The 24,200-nt window shown below is 46.0% G+C and overlaps 1 protein-coding gene across 2 annotated transcripts in view; it reads right to left on the reverse strand.

Annotated features, from left to right (window-relative positions):
* Positions 1–24,200, reverse strand: part of SCUBE2 (signal peptide, CUB domain and EGF like domain containing 2) — a 135,605-nt gene that overhangs the window by 83,771 nt on the left and 27,634 nt on the right. For both annotated transcript variants that reach the window (XM_082270442.1, XM_082270441.1), the window contains exons 2-4: positions 22,223–22,345; positions 19,260–19,385; positions 12,827–12,961 (exon numbers count right to left, since the gene is read on the reverse strand). In XM_082270442.1, coding sequence (XP_082126568.1) covers positions 12,827–12,961; positions 19,260–19,385; positions 22,223–22,345 — 384 coding nt within the window. The remainder of the gene's footprint in view (positions 1–12,826; positions 12,962–19,259; positions 19,386–22,222; positions 22,346–24,200) is intronic.

Raw genomic sequence — 24,200 nt, forward strand, 5'->3', positions numbered from 1 at the left:
AACCTGATTTTTAAGGCGGGCCATTTTACGGACATTTAAGAAGCTGTTACAATGTGACGACCATCGAGACTGGCTGACCGTCTGTATACAGGACGACCGCAGCTTGACAGGCTGGAAAAAGTGGAAGTTGATGTTGGCTTGTGGACGCAGGGAAAGTGTAAGTGGGAAAAGGCTGGGAACTTCTATATTAATATCATGGGTTTAAAAAAATCCCTCTGGAGGACTTTCCAGCAAGTCTGCGCGAAAGAGAAAAAAAAAGAATTTGATGGTGAAACTGAAGACACCCTTCTAACAGCCTATAAAATAAAGACCTTGGCGCGGCTCGTGGAAGCCTCTGGGTTTTGTTACGGTTTTGCTCAGCTTCGCAGCCAGGAGGTCGAAAGTTGAGGATCTGCAGGTCTCTGACATGAGGGGATAATTCGGGGGTCAGACAGGCTAAAGACAGCCAATATGGAGGACACCATGCCTCCAAACATATTCACTATCATTTGACAGCAGCCAGTCATACGTCTTATTAACACTTAAGCCCCGGAAGATTTTACCCCCTTCCTGACCAGGCCCTATTTTGTGATTCGGAACTGCGTGAATTTAACGGACAATTGCGTGGTCGTGCGACGCTGTACCAAAACGAATTTGATGTCCTTTTTTTCCCCACAAACAGAGCTTTCTTTAGGTGGTATTTGATCACCTGTGCGATTTTTTGATCATGCGCTATAAATAAAAAAAGAGCATACATTTTGAAAAAATAACAATATTTTTCACATTTTTTTATATGAAATTCCCCCAAAAGAAATGTAAAAATCAAAATTTTTTTAAATTTTTTGCCAATTTGTTTTCTGCTACATATGTTTGGTAAAAAAAATTGCAATAAGTGTATTTTGATTGGTTTGCGCAAAAGTTATTGCGTTTACTAACTACGGGAAAAAATTTTTAACGAGTAATTTCGGCGATTTGCGATTTTTTTTTGCGGGACTGCGACACTGCGGCGGACAGATCAGACCCTCAACTGACATTTTTGAGGGTACCAGTGACATTACTTGAGTAATCAGTGCTATACATATGCACTGCTACTGTAGAAATGACCCTGGCAGAAAAGGGGTTAACTTTATTAGAGAAGGAGGGGTTAAGTGTGTCCCTAGGGGCGTGTTTCTAACTGTACAGGGATGTGGCTGTGTGTGTAACAGCAGAGATCTACGGTCCTACATAGCAGGACCGTATGATCTCTGCTGTTACACCAGGGAGAATGACAGGCGGCTGTGCTTACATTAGCCGCCTGCCTTTCTCCCTCTGTAACTGACGAACCAGCCACCACTGTCTCTGATTATCTCTTCCAGTATGTCTGCAGTCTCAGGCCATCTCCTGTAGCATATCTGTAGTCTCTCACTATCTCCTGTATTATGTCTGCAATCTCTGACCATCTCCTGATACGTCTGTAGTCTCTGACCATCTCCTGATAGGTCTGCAGTCTCTGACAATCTCCTGTAATATGTCTGCAGTCTCTGACAATCTCCTGTACTATGTCTGCAGTCTCTGACCATCTCCTGTACTATGTCTGCAGTCTCTGACCATCTCCTGTACTATGTCTGCAGTCTCTGTCAATCTCCTGTAATATGTCTGCAGTCTCTGACCATCTCCTGTAATATGTCTGCAGTCTCTGACAATCTCCTGTACCATGTCTGCAGTCTCTGTCTCTAGTAGTATGTCTGCAGTCTCTGACCATCTCCTGTACTATGTCTGCAGTCTCTTTCAATCTCCTGTACTATGTCTGCAGTCTCTGTCAATCTCCTGTAATATGTCTGCAGTCTCTGACCATCTCCTGTAATATGTCTGCAGTCTCTGACAATCTCCTGTACTATGTCTGCAGTCTCTGTCTCTAGTAGTATGTCTGCAGTCTCTATCTCTAGTAGTATGTCTGCAGTCTCTGTCTCTAGTAGTATGTCTGCAGTCTCTGTCTCTAGTAGTATGTCTGCAGTCTCTATCTCTAGTAGTATGTCTGCAGTCTCTGTCTCTAGTAGTATGTCTGCAGTCTCTGTCTCTAGTAGTATGTCTGCAGTCTCTGTCTCTAGTAGTATGTCTGCAGTCTCTGACCATCTCCTGTTACACGTCTTCAGTGACTCCAGTCTCGGACATATTCTGTTAGATTTATTGAATAATGTGTGGCCCTTTGGTGACATTAGGGACCACGATTGAGGCCCTGTGCATAAAGTTTATCACCTCTGATCCAAGCATTCCCCATTTTCTTCAAAATAAATAAATAAAAACTTCTGACTTTTCTTCCACATTCAACTTAATTATAAGGAATCGGCATTGTTCCGATCTGTTCCAAGAAGAAAACCAGCGAAACCTTTTCACAATATTTTATGGAGATAATTGCAGAGCGAGCGTACAGCGGACGCCGGGCGGTTTCGTTTATCTTGGTGGCGTAGTGATATTTATCCAGTAAAAACCACAAAGCTGAAATCCATCTGAACTCCCACAGCCTCACCTGCTTGGCCTCCCTGGGCCTCATTTCCTCTCCTCCAGCCAGGTCCATCCGTCTCAATCTCAGCCTCTAAATTACACTTAATGTGGCCTTTTCATCATCCACCCGGGTGACCTCTGACCTCTTGAAGCCCTGAAGCCAACTGCCAGTCATGGTTCCTTGTAATCGGATCCAAATCCCTCTCATTTGAAGGGTTACTTTGCTCAATGGTGCGTACGAGTACATTACGCTGCCATAATATTATCAGAACAAAAACAAACCCCCCTCCCCCCATTATAATATGACCCCGCAATCTAACACCAAACCAGACCCCCCCCCCCCTCCAACCTTAACAGCACTCTTCCTGTTCATGATAAACTTAGAGGAATTACACCCTCCATATTTCACCAACATGGGCAACGTTGAAAGAGGAAAAACAAAAAGTTTTCATAAGTAAAAGCAAAAAGTAAAAAGAGGAGCTTAAACCTTAAAAACTGTTACCATCCAGCTCACCAAACTTACCGAGATTACTTTATAAAGGAATCCATTCATAAAAGATGGTTCCATAATGGCAATTCTGACCATTGTGGATCATGAGGGACCAAAAAAAAGTCTAAAGCATGGATAGGCAACCTAAGGCATGCAAGCCAGGGTGGGCACGCAATTTCATTTTTAGGGGAAGCCACGTGGCATGCGTGCATGCTTTGACTAGCCCAATGGAGGAGCCTCCCGTGGACTCCTGCTTCCTACAAATACCGAGGGCTCACTAGGATGATGAATACAAACCCTGGCTCCATGGTCCACCTATCTTCATGACACCTCAGATATTCCATCCTGATATGAATGGGATTTTTCGAGCCCTGTACTATATTTCATATCTTCACAATGTTAACAGGCGCTTGATCACATATCGAACCCAAAGTCCATAGAGTTAAAAGTCATTAATGGCACAGGGGGAGAAAAAAGTCCACCATGTAGGGCAGCCATCCAGAAACCAAAAGCCAGGGGTTCTTGCCGTGAAGAAGGAGCGCGGCTGCCCACCGTCCAGTCAGCAAGCACGCTCGGAAACGCGTTGCATGCAGATGACATCATCCAGGTTCGACTATCCACCAAGCCTCGCTGTCAAGCAAATACGCCGAGCCTACTTCCTGGTTCTAACCTTGCCGTACAAGCCGGCCATGGCGAAAGGATTTCGGCTCCAGCAGGACGGATGTAAATGACCGGATGATGTACACTACTCCACACTGGAACTTTGTTTTATGGGCATGAATATATACTTACTAACGTGAGTGCATAATTTTATTCATTAAACCTGTTGCATAAAGTCTACACTTAGAGGCGCCTCTGTCTGTCTTACTTTTTTTTCTATATTTCATATCGGTGGTCAATGGGTCCAGATGACGTTTTTAGGTCATGGAGGACCAAAAAAGTCTAAAGCCGGCAGTAGGCATGCAAGCCAGGGTGGATATGCAAAATTATTTGTGGTGGAACCCAGAAGATTGTCATATGGTACATGTGAACCCTTTGATGAGCCCCCTGGAAGAGCCTCCCATGGACCCCGGCTCCCTACAAATACTGAGCGCTCACTAGGCTGTTAATTACAAAGCTTGGCCCCATGGCTTACCTACTTCCAATACATCACTGACATTCAGGTTCTTGCCCTCCTCTCTGTACCAGTGTTGGCCCACTTGCAACTGCAGATGTCATTATGTAAGAAGCTCACCCACCTACCCTCTTCCTCCTCTAATTGGAACCACAATCTGCATCAGATATATCCTGCATTTCGGATGGTGTAGGAATTGCAACTGATCTAAAGTCACTGGGTCTCTGGTTTCCTATGCAATGCAGGCAGATGGCCGGCAGGAGGGGCAGGCAGTACTCCTCTCAAGAGTCTTCTGCCCTGATGCACGCAGTGGGCTGCCTCTTGGAAACAGTTATGCAAATATCAAAATGCTTTGATGGGTGAGTGTCAGTCTGGAGGAATTGGTGCTTCGAGGCAGGCCTTGGTATTGCCCACATGTGATGCTGAGCCTCCTGATTGAAATAACTGAAATCCAATGAATGAAAGGGGTGGGCCAGGGACAGCCAGGCTGGGAAGGAAAGAAGTGGGGTAGCGTGGATTGCTATCCTCAATTGCATTAAACAGTGCCCTGCCAGTGCTGGGACAAGGTCACCTAGAGCCCAGGGCGAACATGCCAAACTGTGCCCCTCCCGCAAGATGTATGAGCATTTTGTGTCTGCAACCCCCCCCCCTCCCCAAAATCTTATCTGCATCATTTTCCCGTAGGCATAAATTCCCCCTCCTCCCAGTACAAATCTGCCCCCTGCTAAAATCCCCCTCTCCATCCCCCCAAATACCCCCATGCCTCAAATTTCCCCTCCGGGTACACATTCTCTCCCTCCCTACTCCAAATTCCCCTCCTCTTAGCACAAATATCCCCCCCCCCCAATCCCTCTTCTAGCACAGACAACCCCCAACCATCCCTACTAGCACAAACACCCCCCTCCCCCCCCCAAAAAAAAATTCCTCCAGCACAAATCCCCTCCTTCCTCTATTATATCAACTCTTCTAGCACAGATGCCCCAAATCGCATCTCCTAGCACAAATCCTCTTCTCCTATCCCCCCTCCAAACACAAATCTCCCCGAATCACCACTTTTAGCATACACACACAAATGTCCCCTCCTAGAACAATTCTTACCCCCCCCCCCCCCCACTGACCTCCAAACACAAATCCCCTCCCCCCTCAATCTCCTTGCGGTGCCCCCCACCTCACATGATACCACAGTGCCCAGGGCAGCCGCCCCTCCTGCCCACCCCTTGTCCTGGCAATGCTTGCCACACACTCAGCTAGAGATGGCCACTCACTCTCCTCAACTCTGCCCATTCCAACCTAGAACCGCCAAGCCGTACTCACCTAAACAGCCCAAGAGGGAGAGAGAGAGGAAGGAGGACCAGAATGAGAGTGCGCACTGACCAATCTCCTGCCTCTTCTTACCATGAATCCTTACTAACTTTGCGCCCAGAAGAATTTTGCGTCCAGGGCAACCATGCTACGCCAATAGAGGAAAGGGCTAGTTGATGCAGGATATCCTCCAGGCAATAGGAGGGCTCTATCTGACTTGCTGCAGCTTCTAATGCACACTATGAGAGGCTCACAGTGTGAGGGAATATCAGAGGAAGCCATTTCAGTCCAGGAGAGGAGCCAGTACAACTGTGCAAGACTGAAGGGAAGGCCGGAGTGTATCTAAACCCAAGAATAAAAATGTAATACAAACCATACATGAAGAGCGTCTACAATCGCTTAATTTATTCTCCCTGGAGAAGAGACGCCTGAGAGGGGACATGACAGCAATTTATAAATACCTCAATGGTGATCTCAGCATAGAAAAAAAGCTATTCAGTTGCAAGGATTGTATGAGGACGCGAGGGCATACAATGCGATTAGAGGAGAAGCGTTTTAACCTCAGGCAACGTGGGGGGTTCTTTACTGTTAGGGCTACAAGATTGTGGAATTCTCTACCACAAGAGGTGGTTTCTGTGGGAAGTATGGTTACTTTCAAAAGACTCTTAGACGTACATCTCAAGGATCAGAACATTCAGGGGTATGAGAGATGATTACAGCCACACACACCTACACAGGGGGAACTGGATAAACGATTGTCTTTTTTCAACCTCAACTACTATGTAACTATGTAACTATGTATATACAGTAAGATAGTATACATTGCCAAATATCCCGAGTTTTGTCCTGGAATGGGGGTGGAATGAGGACTTTTACAGAGAAAGCTGCGCGATCCACTTATCCCGTGTTTGTTTTTCTGTTCTTCTGACAAGCAGGGCCTGGAGATTTTCGGTCTGTTTTGTCTATGGAGCTGACATTATCACATTGCTGTGTCTTTGTTGTACGTCTGATCCGGGATTCTCAACACTTTTCTTGTTTGTTCCAACATTCTTCCCACAATCTTCACCTCCAAAACAAGCGCACTTCAAGTGTATGACACCTGACCAATGAATGCCCCTATATGGTCCCAATTGGTCTCTTAGATATCCCATTGGAAACATTTTGTTACATTTATTTGCACAAAACATACCTAATCCAAATAATCCTGCCAGAAATCTTGTCAGCTGATAAATCCCTGAACTCTTTACTGCACTCTTTGTTTCATTGTTTCCAGATAAAGCAACTCATACATAATCTTTTTTTTCTGTTCAACCAGTGGGTTGAAGAACCCAATGAAGAAGGAGTAGACAATGTGGGCGACCTTATGCCTTCTTTTGGACCACCAATACAATGTGGTCCAATACCTTCTTTTGGACCACCAAAAGAAGGTATTGGATCACTCTGCGCAATATAATTGCACAGAGCAGGTAAGTACGGTATATCCCTATATACTCTTTTTCTAAAAAAAAAAAAATATATATATATATATATATATATATATATATAAACATAAAATCTAAATATTTTAATATAAAGATATACTGTAATTACATAGTCAGGTTGAAAAAAAAAGACACAAATCCATCTAATTCAACCAACAGAAGAAAAATGAATAAATCACTAGAAAAATTCCAACCACAGGAAGGCAAACAATAAAGATATAAAAAATATTTCATTTTTAAAATAAATTTTTATTGACGATATCACATGACACTAGAGTGCTTTTTCTCTCTTCTATAGGATCTTACAACACCAGGGGTAAGCAAATTAATTTGGAATGCAATCAGGAGCCAGTCTGTCCAATCCAGGACCAAGAGGAATTTACGCTCTCAATATTTCACTAACAAAGGCAACTTTGAAAGAGGAAAAAAAAAAAAAGTACAAATTTAAAAAGTAAAGATGGTCCTAAACCCTAAAAACATGGTTATTGCCCGGCTCCACCTTACTGAGTTGACTGGAATCCATAAATGATGGTTCTATAATGGCAATTCTGATGGTTTTCGATCATTGAAGATCAAAAAAAGTCTAAAGCATGGGTTGGCGACCTAAGACATGCAATCCAAGGGTGGACATGCAATATAATTTCCAATAGAAAGCAGAAGGTTATCATGTGGCATGTGAATAGCCCACTGGAGGAGCCTCCCGTGGACCCCTGCTCTCTAAAAATACTGAGGGCTCACTAGGCTGTTAATTACAAAGCCTGGCTCCATGGCCTACCTACCTACATGACCTTTTAGAAAGGCATCACTGATGCTCAGATTACGGCACTGCAGATGTCATTCAGAATTCAGGAGCCAGTTTGTCCAATTCAGGAACCAGCAGAAATTTGGGGGCACCAGCTCCATTGATAGCCATTTACCACATTGAAGATCAGTGGTCAGTGGGTCCAGATCACCGTTTTAAATCATGGAGGACCCAAAAAGTCTGAAGCATTGGTAGGCAATCTAAGGCACGCAAGACTTGGCAGGCACGCAATATAATGTCCAGTGGAACCCAGAGATTATCATGTGGTACACGTGCACCCTCCAGCTAGCCCACTGGAGGACCATCCCGTGTACCCCAGCTCCCTTCAAATAATGAGAGCTCAACAGGCTGTTAATTACAAAGCCTTGTCCATTGGCCTACCTACTTCTATGACATTTTGGAATGTCCTCATTCCTGTACTGGTGTTGAATCCAAGAACCAGCAAAACGTTTTGAGGCACTTGCTCCATTGACAGCAACTAGGGAACCCTCAAAAAGTAGGCGCTTGTTATAAATTTTAAGGAGCATCCTGGGACTTGTCCAGCCCTGTACTACATTGAAGATCAATGGGTCCAGATGACTGTTTTAGATCATGGAGGACCAAAAAGTCTAAAAAATGGGGTAGGCAACTTACGGCATGCATGCCAGGGTGGGTATGCAATATCATCTGTGGTGGAACCCAGAAGACTGGGATGTGGCACACCTGCACCCTCCAACGAGCCCATTGGAAGAGCCTCCCATGAACCCTAGCTCCCTACAAATACTGAGACCTCACTAAGCTGTTAATTACAAAGCCTGGCCCCATGGCCCACCTACCTCTATGACATTTTAGAAAGACCCTCCTGACATCCAGGTTCTGGCCCTCCTCCCTGTACTAGTGTTGGCCCACTTGGGGGCACCAGCTCCATTGACAGCAACTTGGGAAAACCTAAAAAGTTGGGGGCTGGCTATCATTTTTAATTATGTCTAGTGCTGTACTACTTTGCAAATCGGTGGTAATGGGTCCAGATGAATGTTTTAGACCATGGAGAACCAAAAAAGTCTAAAACAGGGGTAGGCATCCTAAGGCATGGAAGCCAGGGAAGGTATGCAATATCAATAGGGGTGAAACCCTGAAGGTTGTCATTTGGCACGCGTGCAGCCTCTGACTAGCCCACTAGAGGGACCTCCCATATACCTCTGCTCCCTACAAACACTGAGAGCTCAATAGGCTGTTTATTACAAAGCCTGGCTCCATGGCCCACCTACTTTCATGGCATTTTAAAAAGACATCACTGACGTTCAGGTTCTGGCCCTCCTCTTTATACTAATGTTGACCCATTTGCAACTGCAGATGACATTTGGAATTCAGGAGCCAGTCTGTCCAATCCAGGAACCAGCAGAAATGTTTGGGGCACCAGCTCCATTGACAGCAAGCAGGGAAAATGTCAAAAGTCAGGCGCTGGCCAAAAGTTTTAAGGAGCATCCTAGGATTTGCCCAGCCCTGTACTACATTGCAGATCAGTGGTCAATGGGTCCACAAAACTGTTTTAGATCATTAAGGACCAAAATATTCTAAAACAGGGATAGGCAACCTAAGGCATGCAAGCCAGGGTGGGTATGCAGTATCATGTCAAAAGTTAGGCACTGGCTAAAATTTTTGAGGAGCATCCTAGGATTTGCCCACCCCGGAACTACATTGCAGATCAGTGGTCAATAGGTCCAGATGACTGTTTTAGATCATGAAGGACTAAAAAATTCTAAAACAGGGGTAAGAAACCTAAGGAATGCAAGTCAGGGTGGGTATGCAGTATCATGTCAAAAATTAGGGACTGGCTAAATTTTTTGAGGAGCATCCTAGGATTTGCCCACCCCGGAACTACATTGCAGATCGGCGGTCAATGGGTCCAGATGACTGTTTTAAATCATGAAGGACTAAAAAATTCTAAAACAGGGGTAAGCAACCTAAGGAATGCAAGAACAGGGTGGGTTGCAGTATAATTTGTGGTGGAACCCAGAAGATTGTCCTGTGGCACACATGCACCCTCCAACGAGCCCACTGGAAGAGCCTCCCATGGACCCCTGCTCCCTACAAATACTAGGGGCGCAACTAGGGAAAACCTCAAAGGTTAGGCGCCGGCTATAATTTTTAAGAGGTATCCTGGAATTTGTTCAGTCCTGTACTACAATGCAGATCGGTGGTCAATGGGTCCAGATAACGCATAATTCAAAACTGCAAGTTGACCGCAAAAAGTTGGTAAACACGGCTAAAAAACACAAGAGAAGCCTCACAAATGTGAGCGTGCCTCAAAAACAACACGGCTTTGTCAGCTGGGCCGCTGTTGTGGTGCAGCGGAGGGGCGCCTAATCAACCTAACGAGCCTAAAAGAACTGTGTGGCGTGAAAAGAGAAGGTGTCCCTGAATTTCAATCACATCTTAATTAGCCACTTAGCACGAATGGAGCGCCTTTGACACTAAGGCTCCGGAGTCCGTCCGTCCCCAACCCCCCGTTCGGTAAACAATGGGCCTGAGGTCGCTCCCATTGCCATTCTTCTTCCCAGCTGGCTTTTTGATCCTTTTTTTTCCCACAGTGAGAACTTCACACAAAACAAAAACTCCCGAATCCCCGCAAACGCAGAAGACATAAAAGGAACGCGGGCCGTCCCGCTGTCAATCACGAGGACTGGAGGGGGGGATCACAAATTAGCCTCATTAACGCCACCGCTCCCGTGACACGGCCAAGCTTGCCAGCGTAATGTGATCTATCGGCCCGCCGGGAAACATTCAGCGCATTAACTGTTTCGCTTTTCGGTTGACAAAATGAAAAAAAAAAAAAAGCATATTCTTTAGGCGCAGTCAGGCTTGCGGGGAAGGGGGCCTCTCACTAGCAGGTAGCGCGATAAAGTTCACTGAACACGGATAAAACAAGCAATTGGTGAAAGGCGAATGGATGAGGGGAACGTATTCAACGACACCTTATTTACCAGGAGAATGAATAGACGGCTCAATACATTTCAGACAAATGTCCGCACCAAATATCCAACTTTTTTTTTGAAAGAGGACGAGAGGCAGGTCAGATTTAAGAGTTGGTCCCTGAGAAGGCGATAGAAAAGAACAGGAGGGGGTCTCATCTTCGCTACGTAAGTGATTGTGATTAAAAGTACATCTAAAATCCAAAACTTATTTTTTAATTTTGAATAGTGTAGAGTAGGGTTAAAGAGGAACTCCGGGATAACATCATCTAAATTCATCGGTAATCTGTCTTCTTCTTGAATCTTGGTGATTTTTGTGTATTTCTTCCAGATCTGTGCAGTAATGCAGTGTGAGACTTCCTGTGATAAAGACCGCTCACTGCTGCTCTCTCTCCTTGTACAGGGTGACTGATCTGGTCTCCGCCCACTCCTGTAGTTTTCTACAGGCAGCCTGTAGTGGGTTGAGCCTGCTGGGCCCCTCCCACAGCTCTCTTCTCTCACCTATGCTTGGGGACCACTCTTGTCCCCAGGGGAGGACTGGGCCAGGGGGCAGGGGGGCAATTGCCCCCTGGGCCGCTCTGATGTCCTGTAAAAAGGCTGCACCGCTTCTGCCACAGACATGCCTAAAGGAACCCCCCCCAGCATGGATGGTGTAAACTGTGTCTGAGCAGAGGCCAGTTCCATACACCACTGGAGACTCTCCTCCCCCGGCCAGCCCTGACCGAGCTGTCCCAGCTCCCCCCAACCGCCTCCCGCTGGCCAGGTCAGGAACCCGGTCTCAGCCGGTGAGGGGGCCGAGTCGCTGCACCATGGGCCTCTGGTTTGTAGTTGCCCCCTGCTGGCCAGGTTGGGAACCTGGATTTGGCCGGTGAGTAGAGAGTACCTGGGCTGGAGCTTCAGCCTGGAATGGGGGTCAGGAGGAGGATGGGAAAAGGAAGAGTGGGAGGGGGGCCGAGTCGCTGCACCATGGGCCTCTGGTTTGTACTTGCCCCCCTGGGCTGAAAGTTGCCAGTCTGCCCTTGGTTGTCCCTGCCCTCTCCTGCAGTTTTCTGCAGGCAGCCTGTAGTGGGTGGAGCCTGCTGGGCTCCTCCAACAGCTCTGCTCTCTCTCTTTGGGCAGGCGGACTGGTTTTGTGTCTGCCCCCTCCTGGAGCTTTTTGAAAGCAGCCTGTAGTTCATAGGTCTCAAACTAGTGGCCCTCCAGCTGTGGCAGAACTACAATTCACATGAGGCATTGCAAGGCTGACAGTTACAAGCATGACCCCCATAGGAAGAGGCATGATGGGAATTGTAGTTCCGCAACAGATGGAGGGCAGCCAGTTTGAGCCCCCTGCTGTAGTGGGTGGAGCCTGCTGGGCCCCTCTAAAGCTCTGCTTTTTCTCCTTGTGAAGTAGGACTGGTCTTGTCTCCACCCCCTTCTGTAGTTTTCTACAGGCAGCATGTAGTGGGTGGAACCTGCTGGGCCCCTCCCACAGCTCCCTTCTCTCGCCTTGTGCTGGGGTACTGGTCTTTTCTCCGCCCCCTCCTCCAATCTTCTGCAGGTAGCCTGTAGTGGGGGGAGCCTGCTGGGCCCCTCCCACAGCTCTCTTCTCTCTCCTTGTCTCCCAACCCCTCCTGCAGGTTTTCTACCCCAACCAAAAAATATACCGGCAGGTCAACCTGCTTTAATTTAAACTTGCCCTATGCCCCCGCTCACACCAGTGTGACTTGACAGGTCACCCTATTGTTGGCAATGGAACTGTTCAAATCGGTGCCACACCGATTTGAAAAAGAAGTTCCTGCACTGATTTTGGTGACTTTAGGGGCGACCTGCATAGATATCTGTGCATGAGGTCTCAAAGATGTCAGCCAAGTCGCATCTGAAGTCGCATTGACATGCAGCTTTGAAATCGTGCAAGTTCAAGTGAAGTGGCACGATTCCAAAGTCGCACGGGGGTTGAGGCATTTAGGTATGGTGGGTAAGGGGGAAGGGGATGCAAAATGATGGTTCTACGTTCTAAATTCTAATACATTTTATTAAGGAATTAAATAAATATAAAACCACTTTATTTTAATTTTTTTTCTTTTTTTCTATTTTTATAAATGTGACTTTTTTTGTAATAAAATGCAAATTTTTTAATCTTTTCAATAAAAGCCACCCGCAATGACAGTAACTCAGACCACGCCTTGTAGGACCTGTTTGCAGCTTGCTCTGTTTTCCCATCTATGACTTTCCTCCCCCTCTTACCTTCAGTGCGATGTATACACGTATGCTGGTTGTCGCTGAGGAAGAAGCCATCCTTACATCGGCATTCGTAACTTCCCAAGGTGTTCACACAGGTCTGCTGACACCCCCCATTGTTCGACAGACACTCATTCACATCTGGGAGAGAAACAAGACCATTAGAATGTGAGCTCCTCTGGTGCAGAGACTGATGTAACTGTGGGGGGGGGGGGGGGCATTAGAGTGTAAGCTCCTCTGGTACAGAGACTGATGTGACTGGCTCAGTAATCTCTGTACAGCACTGCGGTATATGTCAGAGATATATAAATGTATAATAATAATAGTGTGTGACTGTGGGGGGGACATTAGAGCGTAAGCTCCTCTGGTACAGAGACTGATGTGACTGTGGGGGGGGGGGGACATTGAAGCGTAAGCTCCTCTGATACAGAGACTGATGTGACTGTGGGGGAGGGGACATTAGAGAGTAAGCTCCTCTGGTACAGAGACTGATGTGACTGTGGGGGAGGGGACATTAGAGTGTAAGCTCCTCTGGTACAGAGACTGATGTGACTGTGGGGGAGGGGACATTAGAGTGTAAGCTCCTCTGGTACAGAGACTGATGTGATTGGCTCAGTGATCTCTGTAAAGCACTGCGGTATATGTCAGAGCTATATAAATGTATAATAATAATAGTGTGTGACTGTGGGGAGGGGACATTAGAGAGTAAGCTCCTCTGGTACAGAGACTGATGTGACTGTGGGGGAGGGGACATTAGAGTGTAAGCTCCTCTGGTACAGAGACTGATGTGATTGGCTTAGTGATCTCTGTACAGCGCTGTGGTATATGTCAGAGCTATATCAACATATAATAAATTACTGCGGCTGGACGGCCCTTAAGCGCAAAATACCTGTACGGGATTTTGTATATAGGCTCTAGGGGGCACACAGAGCCAATCAGCAGGTCAGGCAGCCGCGATCGCCGCCGGCCATCCGCGATCGTTTAGGGGAATGACAGAATGGCGGTCTGCCTATGTAAACAAGACAGACCACCGTTCTGTAAGACAAGAGAGATCTTGTGTTCCTACTAATCAGGAACACAGATCTCTCTCTCCCTGCAGTAGGTCCATTTCCCCCACACAGTTAGAAAGCACTCCCTAGGAGCACACTTAACCCCTTGATCGCCCCTGTTAACCCCTTCCCTGCCAGTGTCATTTATACAGTAACAGTGCTTTTTTTTTTTTTAGCACCAATCACTGTAGTGGTGTCACTGGTCCCTGGGGGAAGAAATTACATACATTTTATTTGGGTACAGCGGCGCACGACTGCACAATTGTCAGTTAAAGCAACACAGTGCCGTATTGCAAAAAATGGCCTGGTCATTAAGGGGGGTAAAACCTTCCGGAACTGAAGTGGTTAATACCATATACCCTTAGTGATGTGGATTAGTGCCCTTTAAATGCCCTGTAAGCATTGTACCACTCCCCCCCCCCCCCTCTTACGTAACAGCAGTGAAGGCGTTAATTACATCTGTTCTGAGTGGCACTGCCAGTAAATGAGAAAATCCAATAAATTAACCCTTCTGTGCTGTGTTTGAAATAACAACCCACATTGCAAATCTATTGGAGCAGAACTCCACATCTCCCATAAATACAGTCCTCAACCTACAATGAAACAATGTTGCAAAACATATTATACAAAATATCACAATAAAGTACTACAAAATAAACAGTGTTACTTCTGGTGTTTCACAAAATGAGCAAATATGCTGGCAAGGAAGGGTTTACAGCAAACTATTCGGGGGGGGGGGGGGGGAATTAACCCCGTTGCTACTGGAACATGCCTCTATAGACGCATGTTCCAGTAAGGAAGGGGTTAAATCCCCCCTCTATAGAAGCATGTATCAGTGGGGAAGGGGTTAACTCCCCCTTTATAAAGATAAATAGCAGTAGGGAAGGGGTTAACTCCCCCCTCTATAGAGTGAATAGAGAATTTGACTCAAGTTCCTCAAGAAACCTGAAATGACAACCTTCAGACAGAGAGAATTCCAAATGAAAAGGTTTATTATCAGACGTAGCTACGTGAGAGCACACCCCTATAAAGCCACCCTGTGTGCTCTGATCCGATCGATCTCAGATCCCTTTTATAGGGTTTCTTATCACATAACACACATTTACCATGATACATTGGTAAGGGGGCGATGGCACAAAAAGAGTATTCTACTGATAACATCTTAGCAAAAACATGTTTTTAACAAACTCATAAGTGCCATTTTAGCTTCAATTATTAATACAAAGTACACATTAGTATATGTATATCATATATTTTAATATCTTTTAATATTAATACTATATAGCTTTAAATATGTTTATAAATGTATTATTATCATACTCTACAATGTAGGAATCAGTAAGGATCACATTATCCTTATACAAGAGGTATGTAATGGTAGGGAAGGGGTTAACCCCCCCTCTATAGAGGTATGTAATGGTAGGGAAGGGATTAACCCCCCCCCCCCTCTATAGAGGTATGTAATGGTAGGGAAGGGATTAACCCCCCCCCCCCCTCTATAGAGGTATGTAATGGTAGGTAAAGGGTTATCTCCCCCACTATAGAGGTATGTACTGGCAGTGAAGAGTATGCACTGGTAGGGAAGGAGCTAACCCCCCTCTATAGAAGTATGTACTGGAAGGGGTGAACCCCCTTTATTTAAATATGTACAGGAAGGGAAGGGGTTAGCCCCCCTCTATAGAAGTATGTACTGGAAGAAGTTAACCCCCCTCTATAGATGTACTGGAAGGAGTTAACCCCCCGTATAGAGGTATTTACGGGAAGGGGTTAACTTCCCTCTATAAAAGTATGTACTGGAAGGGAAGGGGTTAACCCCCCTCTATAGAAGTTTTTTACTGGAAGGAGTTAACCCCCCCACTATAGAAGTATGTACCGGAAGGGGTTAACCCCCCTTTATAGATGTACTGGAAGGAAAGGAAAGGGGTTAACCCCCCTCTATAGAAGTATGTAGTGGAAGGGAAGGAGTTAACCCCCTTTTATAGAAGTATGTACTGGAAGGAAAGGGGTTAACCCCCCTCGATAGAAGTATGTACTGGAAGGGATTAACCCCCCCCCCCCCTATATAAATATGTACTGGAAGGGAAGGAGTTAACCCCCCTCTATAGATGTACTGGAAGGGAAGGAGTTAACCCCCCTCTATAGAAGTATGTACTGGAAGGGAAGGAGTTAACCCCCCTCTAGAGAAGTATGTACTGGAAGGGAAGGAGTTAACCCCCCTCTATAGAAGTATGTAGTGGAAGGGAAGGAGTTAACCCCCCTCTATAGAAGTATGTAGTGGAAGGGAAGGAGTTAATCCCCCCTCTATAGCAGTATGTAATGAAGTGGAAAGGAAGGGGTTAACCCCTCCTCTATAGAAGTATGTAGTGTAGTGGAAAGGAAGGGGTTAACCCCTCCTCTATAGAAGTATGTAGTGTAGTGGAATGGAAGGGGTTAACCCCTCCTCTATAGAAGTATGTAGTGTAGTGGAAGGGAAGGGGTTAACCCGTCCTCTATAGAAGTATGTAGTGTAGTGGAATGGAAGGGGTTAACCCCCCCTCTATAGAAGTATGTAGTGTAGTGGAATGGAAGGGGTTAACCCCCCCTCTATAGAAGTATGTAGTGTAGTGGAATGGAAGGGGTTAACCCGTCCTCTATAGAAGTTTGTAGTGTAGTGGAAGGGAAGGGGTTAACCCGTCCTCTATAGAGGGTCTCCAGTGCTTTATTGCTCCTGGCAGTCCCAGTCATTGACCCCTCATTTAGCAGTAAATAGCCCGGCTGTGTCTCCTGTGAATGGCCGGGTGACAATGTGTGACAACAACTCACCCTCATAAAAGCCATTGATTTGCATCTTCAAAGAAGACTGACCTCATCAAACCTTATAATGGAGTGCGCTCCGCTCCTGACACCCATTTGTCCCCACAGACCTCAAAGACATCTCCAACCACATCCCAGAGCTCAGTCTCTTTCTGGCCAGATAAATCAGGTTGGCTTTTTATATCCCGCCCCCAGCAGAATTTCCAGGTCCACTTACCCCCTGTGATAGGCACAAAACCAACTGATGGTGTCACCCACCCAAAACTACTGCGGAGAAATCTCACCTTTGTGGGAGGAGCATAGACACAAATTATAGCGGGGTAATCCCACCATTGTGGGAGGGGCAGAGACACAAACTACTGAGGAGAAACCCCCCATTGTGGGAGGGGCAGAGACACAAACTACTGAGGAGAAACCCCCCATTGTAGGAGGGGCAGAGACACAAACTACCAGATTAAAAAGAAGATTAAACTCATAACTTGTAACAAATAGAATATGTATCACTCGGTGGAACTGACTTTCTGTTACAATGTACAGTATCTCACAAAAAAAAGAGTACACCCCTCACATTCCTGTAAATATTTTATTCTATCTTTTCATGTGACAACACTGAAGAAATGACACTTTGCTACAATGTAAAGTAGTGAGTGTACAGCTTGTATAACAGTGTAAATTTACTGTCCCCTCAAAATAACTCAACACACAGCCATTAATGTCTAAACCGCTGGCAACAAAAGTCAGTACACCCCTAAGTGACAATGTCCAAATTGTGCCCAAAGTGTCAATATTTTGTGTGGCCGCCATTATTTTCCAGCACTGCCTTAACCCTCTTGGGCATGGAGTTCACCAGAGCTTCACAGGTTGTCACTGGAGTCCTCTTCCCCTCCTCCATGATGACATCACAGAGCTGGTGGATGTTAGAGACCTTGCGCTCCTCCACCTTCCGTTTGAGGATGCCCCACAGATGCTCAATAGGGTTTAGGTCTGGAGACATGCTTGGCCAGTCCATCACCTTTACCCTCAGCTTCTTTAGCAAGGCAGTGGTCATCTTGGAGGTGTTTGGGGTCGTTATGTTGGAATACTGCCCTGCCCCCCAGTCTCTGAAGGGAGGGGATCATGCTCTGCTTCAGTATGTCACAGTACATGTTGGCATTCATGGTTCCCTCAATGATCTGTAGCTCCCCAGTGCCGGCAGCACTCATGCAGCCCCAGACCATGACACTCCCACCACCATGCTTGACTGTAGGAAGACACACTTGTCTTTGTACTCCTCACCTGGTTGCCCCCACACACGCCTGACACCATCTGACACCAAATAAGTTTATCTTGGTCTCATCAGAGCACAGGAGATGGTTCCAGTAATCCATGTCCTTAGTCTGCTTGTCTTCAGCAAACTGTTTGTGGGCTTTCTTGTGCATCATCTTTAGAAGAGGATTCCTTCTGGGATGACAGCCATGCAGACCAATTTGATGCAGTGTGCGGTGTTTGGTCTGAGCACTGACAGGCTGACCCCTCCCCCACCCCTTCAACCTCTGCAGCAATGCTGGCAGCACTCATACGTCTATTTCCCAAAGACATCCCCTTGATATATGACGCTGAGCCGTGCACTCAACTTCTTTGGTCGACCATGGTGAGGCCTGTTCTGAGTGGAACCTGTCCTGTTAAAGCGCTGTATGGTCTTGGCCACCGTGCTGAAGCTCAGTTTCAGGGTCTTGGCAATCTTCTTATAGCCTAGACCAGGGGTGTCAACCTCAATTTAATCGCGGGCCGCATCAGCATTATTATTGCCCTCAAAAGGGCCGGTAAGGCTAGATGTCCAGAACATCCCCTACCCTTACATAAGATGTCAAGAGCCTCCCCACCATCAGAAATTGAGTCCTCCACCCTCCCTTACATCACTATGCACCCCCTTATCTTGTGCTGCTGCTGGGAAGAAGCTGTAGGCATTGCTAAAAAGCAAAAAGGAAAGAATCTGGAGGAGGACCAGAAGAGGGCTGGAGCTCTCCTGAAGCTGCAGGAGAGGTGCAAGGGCCACATGAAATGGCCTTGAGGGCCTGATTCGGCCCGCGGGCCTTGTGTTTGACACCTGTGGCCTAGACCATCTTTATGTAGAGCAACAATTCTTTTTTTCACATCCTCAGAGAGTTCTTTGCCATGAGGAGCCATAATGAACTTCCAGTGACCAGTATGGGAGAGTGAGAGCGATAACACCAAATTTAACACACCTGCTCCCCATTCACACCTGAGACCTTGTAACACTAACGAGTCACATGACACCGGGGAGGGAAAATGGCTAATTGGGCCCAATTTGGAAATTGTCACTTAGGGGTGTACTGACTTTTGTTGCCAGTGGTTTAGACAATAATGGCTGTGTGTTGAGTTATTTTGAGGGGACAGCAAATTTACACTGTTATACAAGCTGTACACTCACTACTTTACATTGTAGCAAAGTCTCATTTCTTCAGTGTTGTCACATGAAAAGATAGAATAAAATATTTACAAAAAATGTGAGGGGTGTACTTACTTTTGTGAGATACTGTATCTTCTGTGCAAAAGAAGCCCAAATAGCAAACAAAATATAGAAAACACAAACTTACCGCGGCAGTTATGGCCGTCGTGTGCCAGTTCAAAGCCGTCATAGCACGTACATCGGTAGTTCCCGAGGATGTTGGTGCACTCGTGGACACAGTCACCATTGTACTCATTATCACATTCATCAATGTCTGCAGAATAAAGGTAATGAGCGGTTAGTGTGATGGGATTACATCGGCCTCCCTCTCCGTTCAGTCTGATTGCCCTGTCAATGGATATTTTTGTTGCACTCCACACTGAAGTGGCTGCAGAGTGATTTCCATCAAAGGGGCAAACACTGATTAATGAGCCCCCAGCAGGGTCTGATTTCTATATTGCACTTTACTATTCATTCAATCTTTTGCACTAATAAAGTGAATTCTGTATTCTTTTACTATATAGACAGGTCATGTCGGCAGCGGCAGCTCCTCTTTAGACTGGAATAAAAAAATATTAGGAGAAGGTGCTGAACCCTAAAATGCAGCCTATTCATTAACCACTTCAGCCCCGGAAGATTTTACCCCCTTCCTGACCAGGCTCCATTTTGCGTTTCGGCACTGCGTTATTTTAACAGACAATTGCGCTGTCGTGCGACACTGTACCCAAACAAAATTTACATCCTTTTTTTTCCCCACAAATAGAGATTTCTTTTGGTGGTATTGGATCACCTGTGAGATTTTTATTTTTTGCGCTATAAACAAAAAAATCCAACAATTTAAAAAAAAAAAAACAATATTTTTTACATTCTGCTATAAGACATTCTCAAATATAAAATGTAAAAATCTAATTTTTTTAACATTTTAGGCCAATTTGTTTGAGACCGGTGACATCACTAAGAATGCAGGCTATCCATTCACTAGAGAACGGTGACATTACTGAGAATGCAGCCTATCCATTCACTAGAGAGCGGTGACATCACTGAGAATGCAGACTATCCATTCACTAGAGCGTGGTGACATCACTGAGAATGCAGCCTATCCATTCACTAGAGAGCGGTGACATCACTGAGAATGCAGCCTATCCAATCACTAGAGAGCGGTGACATCACTGAGAATGCAGACTATCCATTCACTAGAGAGCGGTGACATCACTGAGAATGCAGCCTATCCATTCACTAGAGAGCAGTGACATCACTGAGAATGCAGCCTATCCAATCACTAGAGCGTGGTGACATCACTGAGAATGCAGCCTATCCAATCACTAGAGCGTGGTGACATCACTGAGAATGCAGCCTATCCATTCACTAGAGAGCGGTGACATCACTGAGAATGCAGCCTATCCATTCACTAGACAGCGGTGACATCCCTGAGAATGCAGCCTATCCATTCACTAGAGAGCGGTGACATCACTGAGAATGCAGCCTATCCATTCACTAGAGAGCGGTGACATCACTGAGAATGCAGACTATCCATTCACTAGACAGCGGTGACATCACTGAGAATGCAGCCTATCCATTCACTAGAGAGCGATGACATCACTGAGAATACAGCCTATCCATTCACTAGAGAGCAGTGACATCACTGAGAATACAGCCTATCCATTCACTAGAGAGCGGTGACATCACTATGAATGCAGCCTATCCATTCACTAGAGAGCGTGACATCACTGAGAGTGCAGCCTATCCAATCACTAGAGACCAGTGACATCACTGAGAATGCAGCCTATCCAACGACTAGAGAGCGGTGACATCACAGAGAATGCAGCCTATCCATTCACTAGAGACCGGTGACATCACTGAGAATGCAGCCTATCCATTCACTAGAGACCGGTGACATCACTGAGAATGCAGCCTATCCATTCACTAGAGAGCGGTGACATCACTGAGAATGCAGCCTATCCAATCACTAGAGAGCGGTGACATCACAGAGAATGCAGCCTATCCCTTCACTAGAGACCAGTGACATCACTGAGAATGCAGCCTATCCAACTACTAGAGACCAGTGACATCACTGAGAATGCAGCCTATCCAACTACTAGAGAGCAGTGACATCACTGAGAATGCAGCCTATCCAATCACTAGAGAGTGGTGACATCACTGAGAATGCAGCCTATCCATTCACTAGAGAGCGGTGACATCACTGAGAATGCAGCCTATCCAATCACTAGAGAGCAGTGACATCACAGAGAATGCAGCCTATCCATTCACTAGAGAGAGGTGACATCACTGAGAATGCAGCCTATCCATTCACTAGAGAGCGGTGACATCACTGAGAATGCAGCCTATCCAATCACTAGAGAGCGGTGACATCACAAAGAATGCAGCCTATCAATTCACTAGAGAGCGGTGACATCACAAAGAATGCAGCCTATCAATTCACTAGAGAGCGGTGACATCACAAAGAATGCAGCCTATCAATTCACTAGAGAGCGGTGACATCACAAAGAATGCAGCCTATCCATTCACTAGAGAGCGATGACATCACTTATAATGAAGCCTATCAATTCACTAGAGAGCGGTGACATCACAAAGAATGCAGCCTATCCATTCACTAGAGAGCGGTGACATCACAATGCAGCCTATCCATTCACTAGAGAGCGGTGACATCACAATGAAGCCTATCCATTCACTAGAGAGCGGTGACATCACAAAGAATGCAGCCTATCCATTCACTAGAGAGCGGTGACATCACAATGCAGCCTATCCATTCACTAGAGAGCGGTGACATCACAATGAAGCCTATCCATTCACTAGAGAGCGGTGACATCACAAAGAATGCAGCCTATCCATTCACTAGAGAGCGATGACATCACTTATAATGAAGCCTATCAATTCACTAGAGAGCGGTGACATCACAAAGAATGCAGCCTATCCATTCACTAGAGAGCGGTGACATCACAATGAAGCCTATCCATTCACTAGAGAGCGGTGACATCACAATGAAGCCTATCCATTCACTAGAGAGCGATGACATCACAATGAAGCCTATCCATTGTGTGCAGCCCATTTGCTCAATGTTGAAGCATCTCAGAAACATAAAAGACGTCTTACCTTCACAGGCTTTGCCATCCCCTTTAAATCCAGCTTTGCATATACACTTATAGGAAGTGGGCGTGTCTTGGCATATGGCGGCGATGTGGCAGTCATCCAATCCCAGCGCACACTCATCAACAGCTGCAAAACACAAAACATTGGAGTCAGAATCCTGCAAATATATCAGATGAAATCACAAAGTGAAGATAGCTGGTGTCACTGCCCCGCCTCCTTTCTTTACATTCATATCTTTTATTCTGACAGAGGATTTACTTTTTTACTAGCCTAGAAAAAAAAAAGTTCATGCTGTCTGTGATCTGCAAAACAGGAAGTGAGGGTGAATCTCCCCGACGGGGACACAGACAGTAAAAACCTGGCAGAGGATCTAAATCTTTTCTGCTCCATCCAAAGGAAAATAAAAAGTTTAGGTTGACACTGATCTGCATTTTGAAATTTTGGATGGATTTTTGTTGCATTAAGGCAGACACAAAAATAAAAATAAAGGGCCCATAAAAAGGAAAAAATCCCAGAACCAGCCTTTGTTGTAATATTCAATCCAAAGGTTTTCCCTGCAGTACTTCTTCTCTGCCACTAGATGTCCTCATTCTCGTGGCTTCTATCGTTCAATCCATTTCCTCTGAGCCCAGGTTATCCTGGATCCACCGCAGCCTGTGACTGGCCAGTGAAAGAAGAAGCAGTACTCTGCTCTCTTCTACTACTACAGGGAAATCTCACCATTGTGGGAGGGGCAGAGACACAAACTATGAAGGGGGGGAGGGGTTCACCATTGTGGGAGAGGCAGAGACACAAACTACTAGAGGGAAGTCTCAGTATTGTGGGAGAGGCAGAGACAAACTACTGCAGAGCAATCTCACCATTGTGGGAGGGGCAGAGACACAAACTACTGCAGGAAAATCTTCCCATTGTGGGAGGGGCAGAGACACAAACTACTGCAGGAGATCTCACCATTGTGGGAGGGGCAGAGACACAAACTACTGCAGGAAATCTCCCCATTGTGGGAGGGGCAGAGACACAAACTACTGCAGGAGATCTCACCATTGTGGGAGGGGCAGAGACACAAACTACTGCAGGAAAATCTTCCCATTGTGGGAGGGGCAGAGACACAAACTACTGCAGGAAATCTCACCATTGTGGGAGGGGCAGAGACACAAACTACTGCAGGAGATTTCACCATTGTGGGAGGGGCAAAGACAAACTACTGCAGGAAATCTCCCCATTGTGGGAGGGGCAAAGACAAACTACTGCAGGAAATCTCACCATTGTGGGAGGGGCAGAGACACAAACTACTGCAGGAAATCTCACCATTGTAGAAGGGGCAGAGACACAAACTACTGCAGGGAATTCTTCCAATTGTGGGAGGGGCAGAGACACAAACTACTGCAGGGAATTCTTCCAATTGTGGGAGGGGCAGAGACACAAACTACCAGTGAGCTCATAATCTGTAACAAATGGAATATCTATCATTCAGTGGAACTGACTATCTGCTCTCTTCTCCCATCAGCATGCTTCTTGTCAGCACATGAACCAATTGGCTCCTTGTGCTGCTTCTCCTAGTCTGAGCTCTGCTGCGCAGGGACGGATACCATGCCAAATTCGGGTACTTACACTTCTTGTATTTCAAAAATCAATTTTTATTGATGCATTAACTAATACAGAGATGCATTGATTTGTGTCTTTAATATCTGCCTGGAGTTCAGCTATTTTGGAAAATAAAAACCCCAACTAGAAACGACCTCCGCAGACAGCGGATGAACTATCCCACTCCATCCAAAACTAAACAAAAAAAGAAAGACACTTTAAAGCGCCCCCCCCCCCCCCCCAACCCAATCACGCATGAATCCTCACGCCACATTCACCTTTGCAAAAAAATAAAAAATGGCGGCCTGTGTTCTCGGTGCCCCGTCCTGAAATACTGCGCTGACGGCACCCAGTAAATAATGTGTCTGCGGGGAAAAGTCCTGCAGAAAGTTGAAGT

This window comes from Pelophylax lessonae, assembly GCF_965119305.1.
Source record: "Pelophylax lessonae genome assembly, chromosome: 10".
Taxonomy (NCBI): Eukaryota; Metazoa; Chordata; class Amphibia; order Anura; family Ranidae; genus Pelophylax; species Pelophylax lessonae.